Below are 10,294 nucleotides of genomic sequence, written 5' to 3' on the forward strand. Positions count from 1 at the left end.
TCTGGAGGAGGAGCACCTGGTGCTGCGGGCCGAGCTGGCGCGCCTGGGCCGCCGGCTGGACCTGCTGGCCCTATGGCTGGCGCCGCCGGAGCCTGTGGAGAAGGACCTCAGCACCCTGTTTCTGGAAGCACAGGACCCTTGCGCTCATTTTGAGGGCACCGAGGAGTCCGGCAGCCCGGTGGCCCATCCACCCACTTTCTCCAGCACGCGCCAACAGTCGACCCTGCACCTCTCCCGGAGCGACAGTTTTGTGAGTGCGGGCCGGGCCGAGCCTGGCTGGGCTGCCCCGTCCTGGGCAGCACCCGCTGTGGGGGGGCACGGCGCCGGGGCCGAGGAGAAACCCTCGGCTGGGGGTGGGATGGGTGTGCAGTGTGGCTGGATCAGCTGCAATCACAGCTTGCTGCTGTGGGAGGCCGGTGCCGGGCAGGGCTGCGAGCCAATGGCGCCTGCCTGCTTCGCATTGCTGGCGTGCCGGCCGTGGGGCAGCTGTCCCGGCCCTTGCGTGGGCTCGCCTCGCGGTCGTCACCTCGCCCTGCAGTGGCCCTGGGTTCTGTGCTGCTCCTCCTGCCCAGAGCTTCACTGCGGCGTGCTGCATTGCTGGCACTGGGCTGAGCCACTGGGGAGCCAGCCGGTGCCAATAATGCGTGCCCTCACGCCTGGCAGCGGTGTGAGATGGGGCCAGGTGTGCAGCGGGGCTGCCTTGGCCCGACACCTCCCACCCGCTGCCTCCAGGCCCTATTCTGGGCCTGGAGATCTGCCCACAGCGCATTGCTTGGGGGTCGTGCTGAAAGGGACTTGGTGTCCTGGCCGTGCTCCCGCGGGGGCTGAGCTGGCCTAGTTCCTGAGTGGAGATGACGAGGAGGCTCTTGATCTCCTGTGCAAGCTCTTCTTTCTGCTAAGTCCTTTAATTCCCTGGAAATCCCTTGTGTTGCTAATGGTGTGCACTGGCTTTGCCAGCACCTTGCCAGCTTTAGGGCACCGGGCATGGTGCCCCCCTGCCTCACCGGAGGCCCTAGTAGTGGCAGTGGGTCGTGGGTGTCTACAGGCTGCAATTTGGAGACGTTTTGGCAGCAGGTACAAGAGCACCTGGGGCCTCCTGGGGCAGGGTGGGCTGCGACGTGTTGAGTGTTGGGGATGTGGCATTCTGCCTGCAATGGTCACTGCTGACATCCACGGCGTACCGCCAGCCGTGAGCTCCTACACCACACAGTGCATCCCCACTGTCCCTGCTGCCTGTGGCACTGGGTAAGCATTGGGCTCATTAAGGGGCAGTTGGGCTGGTGAGGCTCAGGCATGCGGTGCTCTCCTTGCAGCCGGTGGAACCGGAGCTGGTGGTGGAGCAGCCCCAGGCGCCGAGGCTGCAGCCAGAGCTGCCCAATGGCATGGAGAAGGTGCAAGTGAGGGAAGTGGAGAAAAAGAGCAAGCTGAACGTCGAGGAGCTGAACAGGATCGAGGATGAGAGTGTTCTGGATAAGATGGTACGTCCTTCGCTGTGATGGTGCGGGCTTCTGAGGGCAAGATACAGGCTGGAGATAAAGGGGCTTGGAACTGGGTGGGAGAAAAGAGCAGAGGGGCCGTGCTGACCTCCCCTTCCTCCTGCAGCTGGATCAGACCACAGACTTTGAGGAGCGACGGCTGATCCGCAATGCCATGCGGGAGCTGCGCCAGCGCAAGCGAGGTATTTGGCAGCTGCTAAGAGGGGGCAATGCTGATTCCCCATGTGGGGTCATGGACCTTGCATCTCGCTGCTGACACCATCTCCTTTGTGCATTCGCAGACCAGCGGGAGAAGGAACGGGACCAGCGGCTGCAGGAGATGAAGAGCCAGGCTACAATGAGCAGGGCTGGCCACAACACTGAGACCACCAGCACGCAGAGCACCCAGTCAGCCGATGGCTCAGCCCGCAGCACTGTCACCAAAACCGAGCGCCTCATCCAGTCTAGTAAGAGCAGGGCTCTGCAAGCACGCTTGCTGCTGAGGTTCACCACTAGTTCTCTGTCTGCCGTTTTCTCTGCGCTTGCCCTGACTGGGACCAATGGCATTTCCAGCATTAGCCCAGCCTGTGGCATGCACCAGGCTTTGCAAAGCCCAGGGCAAGGGACGGTAGAGAGCTGGGCATCTTCTGTTGCTCTCTCTGTTCAGGTAGGTGACAGCATAGCACACGGGGTCAGCTGCACCCTGCAGAGAGCAAGACCCTGGTTTAGGGCTGGGTTTCACTGTCTTTCCTTGGTCAGCCTCCTGCTTTAGCCTTCCTGGGGCCTGAGCCTTAAGGGGATCTGCTCTAGTGCCTTCCCACCTGACCTATGTTCCCCATTGGGGTGGCACAGGGCTTGTGGGCCCACTCCTGTCACCCACACTTCTGCCAGCTGACTCAAGCTGAGAGTAGCTGTCTGTGGCTGCTCCAGCCTTCCTGCCTCACTGCTCCATCACTCTGGCCTCTCTGTTCCACTTAGTTGCTGCCTAGGGGCACACAGCTTCTGTCTCATCCCCGTGCTTATGCTGGATGTCTCTGCCATGCTGTGCAGACACGAGGGTAGTTCACAGTGCTTAGTCTCTAACCCAGCTGACCCCCTTTGCTTTCTCCCTTGCAGATGATGGCAGCAAGACTTCCCGCACAACAACCATGGAGTCGAGTTATGTGAAGAGATCAGACAGTAAGAGCTTTAGCTGCCTTTTATCAATGGCATCCCTAGTGCTGCAGAGACATAGCAGAGCTTCCCCAGCCTGCCCCAGGTCCCCCAGACTACCCAACTCTGCTGCTCCATGACTGAGGTCTATTTCTTCTACTCTGCAGATGGCAGCAGCAGCACATTTGTTCAAACCAAATCATCCTACAGTTCATCTTCCAAGAAGACAGGCAGGTCAGTGGTGATGCCACCAGCCAGGAGCCTTGAGCTGTGCTGGTTCTGTCCTAGGAGCATGGAGTTCTTTGAGCTGCAGGGGTGATGAGGAGCTGAGAATGACAATGTTCCTTTCTGCACTGAGGCTTTGCCTGTGTCTCTTGCAGCATCTTTGACCGGGAGGATGAGAGTGCCTCAAGGCAGAGCAGCCTGGCTGCGCTGGAACGGCGCCAGGCTGAGAAAAAGAAGGAGCTGATGAAAGCTCAGAGCCTGCCCAAGACATCAACCTCACAGGCTCGCAAGGCCATGATTGAGAAGCTGCAGAAAGAGGGCGGGAGGTGAGGATGTGCCAGGCAAGGAGCAGTTGGGGCAGCAGGCATCACATGCGTTACCCTCTGTGTTTTCTCCCTCAGCTCTCCAAACCCTGCAGCACCGCGTGCAGCTGTGCAGCGCTCCTCCAGCTGTGGTGTCCCCAATGCCAACAGCATCAAGCAGATGTTGCTAGACTGGTGCAGAGCTAAGACCCGAGGCTATGAGGTCAGTGCTGCCTCCTCTCCCAATCTTATGCCAGGCTGGGCCAGTCACTGTGCCCCTTAGTAACTGTCCTTTCCTGCAGCACGTGGACATCCAGAACTTCTCCTCCAGCTGGAGCGATGGCATGGCCTTCTGTGCTTTGGTCCACAACTTTTTTCCAGATGCTTTTGACTACAGCCAGCTCACACCCCAGAACCGCCGTCACAACTTCGAGGTGGCTTTCTCCTCTGCAGAGTACGTAACTCCGGTGCTACCACAAGGGCTGTGGGCATGTCCCAGGCTCAGGACAGCTCTTTCTCCTGCTGCCTGGGTGCAGGGACACAGGCAGGGTTCTGGAGGAGCTGGCCACGCTAGAGGCTCGGTGCCCGTTCGCATCGCTCCTTTCTGTCACACAGTGAGGTTGTGGAAAAGCTGACTTGGCTGTACAGAGCCCCAGTGGGCCAGTACAACCCAGTCTGTTCTGAGGTGGTGGGCATGGGACTGGGTCTCCTGGGCATGGAACATAAAAGCCAAAGGCAGGGCAGACTCTGTGGGGCAGGGCACCAGCCATGCACAGTGCAGTACCTGGGGAGCTGGGAGTGGGGTTTGTACATGCAGGTGCCTCCTTCACGGTTGTAGGGGCTCAAACACCGTTGCAGCTTCTCAAGTCTCTTCCCTCCCCTTTTGCTTCTGGTTTTCCTGGGTGCTGAGAGATGGGAGCGCATCCAGCTGGAGGGCTGGAAGCCAGGCCCTCTCTCCTTCCTTCTGTCTCTCCTCCCATCCACTCCTACACCCTCCAGCACCCTGCTGGCCTCGCCTTGGGCAGGGCCAGGTGGGTTTCGGAGGGGCCCCATCCCCACCTGCCTGTCAGGTGGCAGCCGGCTGGTGCTCAGTGTGGTGGCACTGGCTGGGAGCTCCCGGCAGCTCCCGCAGTGCTGTTCAGTGGAGCAATCAGGAATAGGGGGCCGTGTGCCTGGGTCTTGGCACTCCTGTTAATAGACTTTTTGCTTTAATTGGGACCGGTGCGTGGACTGAGAGAGCCATCGATCTCTCCGGCCTGGAAGCCAGGTGGCCTCTTGTCCTTCCTCCTCCTCCAGCTCTTGTGAGCGTCTTCTCCTGAGCTTCCTGCACCAGGGCTGTGCCATGCGGTTCCAAGTGGAGCTGGGCAGGATGCTGGGCTTGCCCTGCTCCTGCTGCTCTATATACAAGCTATATAGAGCGCCACTCCACTCTGGAACTCGCTCCCCGAGCACCGGGCGCGCCAGAACACATCACTCCCTCTTCTGTCTCGTTCTGTCATTCCCTCTTGACCTCACGCCTGTCCACACTGCTCACCTGCCCTCCCATCCCCTGCTTGTGAGCCCTGGCCCCCCAAATCACACTGAATGGCCTTGGAGCGCGGCAGTGCCTGGAGCCGTCCTGCCCTGCATCGCGCACCCCCAGAGCATGTGAGAGCAGAGCAGCATCTGCCCGGGGAATGGGAACTGCATTGATCCGTGTCTCTTGTTTTCTCTCTTTCTCCCCTCCCCGACTGGGCTGCGGTCACTGGCTTGCCCCTCTCTCTCCCTGCCCTCAGGAAGCACGCAGACTGTCCGCAGTTGCTGGACGTGGAGGACATGGTCCGGATGCGCGAGCCAGATTGGAAGTGTGTGTACACATACATTCAGGAATTCTATCGCTGCCTGGTCCAGAAGGGGCTGGTAAAAACCAAAAAGTCGTAGCCCATTTTCACCCCCGGGAGCGATGGTGAGAATCTTCCTGTCGATCTACTGCCGCACACCCACCCGCCTGCGTCCCACAGCTTGGCAGGAGGGCCGGGGAGCGGCCGCTGCGGCTGGGGCAGAGAATGGGGTATACTGGTGGGAGAGGGTCGAGTCCCGTTCTGGGAGCAGGGTGGAGGCAATTGGCTGCCTCTCTCCTTTCAGAGCAGCGCTTGTGGGGAGAGGGCTGAGGAGGTGGTCATGGAGGGGACCCAGGGGCCCATGGCTCTCCAGCCTGATGCCAGCAGGAGTGAGGCTGCTGTGGCTTTTCCCTGCCTTCTTCCCGCTCACCCATCCCAGCCCAGGGGCTGAGCAGCTGGATACCAAGGAACACCGCTTTGGTCACCAAAGTGCTCCAGCCTCACTGCCTGCACTCGCTGCCGCTGCCTCCTTTTTCTGTACTTGAGGCTGCCTGTCCCAGGCACGCAGAGGCTGCTGGCTGCAGTGGGGGCTGAGGCCGGTGCTGTGCTGCAGGATCAGGCGTGGCTCAGGGTGCTCCCCTCCCATCGAGGTGCTGCCTGCTCATATATGGGCAGAAGAGGGGAGCCTGGAAAGTGTGACTCAAGGCTGCAGTCCTGCCTCTTCTTGCACTGTTTGTGCCTGTCTTTCAGGGGCATCCTAGCTGGCACTGGAGCCTCCTCTCCCCCAGCTCTGCACTGCACTAGCACACCGAGGCCCAAACAATGCCTTTATAAGGGCAGAGCCTGTCTCCCTCTGCTGCCTTAGCTTTTCCATCACCCTGGCTGGTGGTAGCAGGGGACCTGCTGTGCTCAGGCGGGTGCTTTCCCAAGGCCCTGAGCATGCCCTCCTGGGCTGCTGCATCATACACTGGGGCTGCTGCAGCCAGACCCTAGGCTCAGAGCCCATTGCTTCCATGGCTGTCTGAGTTCCAGCCCTGCAGCATTAACCAGGAGAGCAGGGCATAAAGAGCAAGGCCCCAGGCAGAGCTCCCAGGCTGGCTACAGCCTTCCAGCATGGCTGCAGCACCGGTGAGGAGCCCAGGGGCCAGGCTGCTTTCTTTAAACCCGGTGCTCCTTGCACCCACGCCTTCCTGCCCAAAGACTGGCACCAACTGTGTGTCTGTGCCAGTGCCAGCCCAGAGCTCCTTGCTCCAAGGGCTGTGCAGGGGCACCGGAGCACATGATGGGTCTAGCAGGGTCTGCAGCTTGGCATGAGGGGAGAGGGCTAGGGATGGGGGATTCTGTGGAAGGTGTCTGATCCTCCCAGTACGGTCGGAGCTGTCCCAGTGAGCCCCTGCTTGGCTCAGCCTGCGTGACATTGGAACCTGGAGCCAGGCTTTGTGGGTTCTGCAGGACCCTAACAGGGATGGCTCCGTCCCCAGCCCCTGCATGAGCCTCAAGCTCAGGCTCAGCTTCAGGCTGCTCAGCCCCAGCCCTGATCTTGGTGCTGGTGCCAGCACAGCCTGTGCTCTGTCAGCCAACGCTGGCAATGGCTGCTGTGCTCTGGGCACTGTCCTTTCATGGGTGGCAGCAGCACTGGGCTGCTCCCAGACAACCCCTGCCAGCCCCAAGACCTGAAGAGCCATGTGAGGGAGGGAGCTGCCCCTTCCCTTCCATCTGTACCCTGCCTGGCTGCAGCAGCAAAAACCCCTGCTGTGCCAGCGGCCCCAGAGACCAAGGAGCCACATGGGGCCTGGTGGAGCCGGGGAGCCACATCTTGGGGTGCAAGCTGGCAGCAGTGGAGCAGGGGTGGTGCTTGTAGCCAAGGGTCAGAGTGAGCAGCAGTGTCATCCAAAGGCCAGCTTTAATGGTGGAGAGGGCCCTGAGGTGGAGAGCAGCTGGGGAAGGGTCTGGCACAGGTCTCAGTGCCCAGCCCAGGCATCAGGGCAGCATAGTGACTCCAATCTGGGGTAGCCATACGCCATTGCTGAGCCACTGGAAATTGTGTGGCTCTAGCAGAGTTGTGCCCACAGTCAGGCCCACTGCAGCCTCCCCAGGCTGTGATCCAGCAGCTGGGTGGGAGGCTGGGAAGCATGGCCAGGGGTTGGGAGCGCAGGGCAGTGTGGGGTGAGGCTGCTCTGGTGGCTTCACTGCAGTGCAGTGGCCTCAGCCTGCACTCATAGTGTGGGGAGCAGGGCTAGGAGGGCTACGAGTACCAATAGCAGGGCAGGGTGTGGGTGGCAGGGAACTGTGGAGGCAGTGGGGGGAGAGTGCTGGCAGGCTGCCTGGCCTCGCAGGCCACACTGGGCTGGGGGCACTGAGGACACTGTGAGGCTGGGGGCAGCCTGGAGCCGGCAGCCCCATCCTGGCCTCCTGCAGGTATGCTGAGGCCCCATGTCTTTGCAGGATGCTGGCAGACTGCGTGCCCCTGGTGGAGGTGGAAGACATGATGATCATGGGGAAGAAGCCAGACGCCAAGTGCGTCTTCACCTATGTGCAGTCCCTCTACAACCACCTGCGTCGCCACGAGATGCGCATGCGGCAGAAAGAGTGCTAGAGCCTGCCCCGGCCTGCGGCTGCCCGACACCTCACTGCCCCCTCCCTGCAGGGACGCTGGTGTGCGGAGGAGCTGCTGCCCCATGGAGAGGCTGGCAGCGGGGGTGGAGAGGCTGTGGGGCTGGCGCTGGACAAAGTTTGGGGCTCCTGGGTCACCCGTTGCTTTGGCCTTGCTGGAGCTCCTCGGTCAGCCTCTGCCCCGGCTGGCTGCCAGCTGAATGTATGGGCAGGGCAGAACGGTGCCAGGTGGGTGGTGCCTAGGATGCCACTCTCCCTGCAGCCAGCTTGGCTCTCCTCCCCTCTGCCATACTCTAGTGTGTTAAGTTATTCATTCTCAAGGAGTTCTTTTTACATGGGCAGGGTCCCTGCTTCCCCAGGGAGGCTGGGGCAGCACAGTACCCTAGGGCCCTGAGCCAGCGTGGGTCTGTGTCTACGTGGCTCAGCCCATGGACCCTGCAAGCCAGGGCCCAGGTGGGCGCTGCTGGTTTTGGTGCAGCCGGGAGGCAGAGTGCCCTGCTCCCCAGGCGGCCTGAGAACAGTTCTGGGCCCCCTGCAAGGAAGCCTCTCTGCCCACCACAGTCCCTGCTTGGTGCCACCTCCCTGGGGACGGCCCTGTGCCAACACCCTGCTTCCCACCGCACACACGTGCCCAGGGCGCTTCCACGGCGGGGACCTGCAGCACCCCCGTGCTGGGGAGCTGGAGGGGAGCGGGGAGGGCCCCAGGGAGCGCGGGGCCAGGGCCAGGACCAGACAGCCCCCGCGCTCCTCCCCAGCTCTGGGCACCTCGTGCTCAGTGCCACTCGCCCCTTCATCACAGTCTACACCTGCGTTGACACCAACACCAGCCAGACAATAAAAGTTTATTCTATAGGGTGATTCTTTGGCTTCGGGTCCTTCTCCCCAACCCCTTCCAGCAACCACTCCACACAGCATGCAGGGCCACTTCCCCTCTCCCTGGGAGGATTTGCAGCCTCAGCTGCACCAAGACCCCTCAGCTCTGGAACAGAGGGCCCAGAGCTGGGCTAGCACCCTCACCCCATGCTCCCAATAGGAGCAACTGTGCCCAGAGTTTTGGTACCTGATCTACATGGCCATGAAGACAGCACAGGAACTACATAGCAACCCTGCAACCCCCTCCTGCCTCTGTCCTGCAAGCATGGATGTGCACCCAACTGAGACTGCCCCAGAAAAATGACAAGGTGCAGCTGATGGTAGGCAAGGGCTTTACTGTGTGCTTGACAGAGGCAGCCTTGCTGGTGATGTAAAGCCATACCCTCCTGGGAGGCAGCTGTCCCACCTCCAGGACTCAGTACATCTGCCCTCAGCATGTGGAGCTTTCTGCTGAGAGTTTCATCCTGTCCTGTGCAGGTAGGATACTGCTGTCCAGCACCAGGAGTTGACTGAACCTTGAGGCATGGGAAAGGAGCAAAAAGATCTCTGCTTCTCCTTACTAATCATGCCAGAATGTCTGGGCTGCATGGCTCAGGGGGAAGGCAGGGACAGGCACACAGGCTCACTCAGACGTCCACAGTGCTCGGGAGCCTCTGCTCAAGGCTGGCACCATTCAGGGCACCCTTGGGACAGAGGCTACAGAGCGCCAAGCAACAATGGCAGCAGCAGGGAACATCTCTCTGCTTCCTGCTCACGCTCTCAGCACCCCGTGGCATGCTCCCCAGCCCTGTGTGAAGAGCTGTCCTAACACCCTCAACCCCACGCTCTAAGGACTGGCTGCACGGCCTCCTACCGCCTGGCACTGCTCATTACAGGTCTGGGCGGTCCTTCTTGTCCTGTTCAGACAGGGTCTTGCTGTCAGCTGCAGGAGCTCTGCGGGGTATTAGGGTGGGCAGTGGCTTGGCAGGGGCAAACTGGAACTCCTCGGGCACAGGGGCTTCGGGAGTCTCCTTGCGGTAGAAGCCCAGCTCTTGCACCAGCTGGTTGATCTCCTCCCGGGTCATGTCGCTCAGGGGGATTCTCTGCACAGAGACAGGGATCCATAGTAGCTCCATCAGCCCAGGTACCCTGGAGCCTGCAGCTGTGCTCGGTGCTGTGCAGCCCGCTCACCTCCAGCTCCTCATATCTGAAGCTAAGCAGCACGAGCTCAGGGTCGGCGCCGGGCAGGTGCTTCATCTCCAGGTTATGGCTGGGCGATTTGTTAAGGAGTGGCAGTGCCAGGCAGGACAGTCCCGTCCCCCCATCCTCCTCCCATCCCATCTCAATCTACGCCCAATTCTGACCCCTGTCCCGTTCTGCTACAAGCTCACATCCCGTCCCGTCCCTTGTCCTCATCCTGGCTCATCCCATCCCCCGTCACATCCCATCCCCATCCCGTCACATCCGTCCTCGTCCCGTTACACCCCGCCCCGCTCGTCCCATCCAGCCCCCATCATGTCCCCCCCCACCCACTCCACCCTTGTTCCAACGATTCCCATCCCCATCCCACGCCGACCCCATTCCCATCCCATCCCATTCCCATCCCCATCCCTATCCCACTCCATTCCCACCCTACTCCCATCCCACCTCCCTTTGCCCCCTGCCACCCCAATTTCGCTCCATCCCTGACCCATTTCCCCCACCGCTCCGCACAGCGATACTACAGCGGGATGTCCTGGTTGACGAAGGCTTTCACCTGCGGGCAGAGCGGCGCGGTTCGGGGCAGACCCGGCTCGGCTCACCCCGTCCCCGTTAGACACTCACCTCCGGCAGCCGGCTCAGCCGTCACCCGCCG

The 10,294-nt window shown here is 61.2% G+C and overlaps 2 protein-coding genes across 2 annotated transcripts; one reads left to right on the plus strand and one right to left on the minus strand.

Moving 5' to 3' along the window:
* Position 1: 1 nt before the first annotated feature.
* SMTN (smoothelin) lies at positions 2-8,445 on the plus strand (the record flags this gene model as incomplete). Its single annotated transcript, XM_010720500.1, has 10 exons — positions 2-250; positions 1,314-1,478; positions 1,603-1,678; positions 1,778-1,942; positions 2,592-2,654; positions 2,795-2,861; positions 3,008-3,178; positions 3,254-3,377; positions 3,457-3,608; positions 7,420-8,445. Coding segments are annotated over 10 exons (1,383 nt in total), but the record flags the coding sequence as incomplete, so codon positions are not given.
* A 330-nt stretch (positions 8,446-8,775) lies between these two features.
* On the minus strand, positions 8,776-10,294 carry SELENOM (selenoprotein M). Its single transcript, XM_010720450.2, has 4 exons — positions 10,264-10,294; positions 10,161-10,195; positions 9,631-9,709; positions 8,776-9,542 (listed from the first exon to the last, which is right to left on the minus strand). Exons 3-4 carry the CDS (start codon positions 9,694-9,696, stop codon positions 9,330-9,332), a joined length of 279 nt encoding a protein of 92 aa, XP_010718752.2. The 5' UTR covers positions 9,697-9,709; positions 10,161-10,195; positions 10,264-10,294; the 3' UTR covers positions 8,776-9,329.

The sequence above is a fragment of the Meleagris gallopavo genome, chromosome 17, assembly GCF_000146605.3.
Source record: "Meleagris gallopavo isolate NT-WF06-2002-E0010 breed Aviagen turkey brand Nicholas breeding stock chromosome 17, Turkey_5.1, whole genome shotgun sequence".
Classification (NCBI taxonomy): Eukaryota; Metazoa; Chordata; class Aves; order Galliformes; family Phasianidae; genus Meleagris; species Meleagris gallopavo.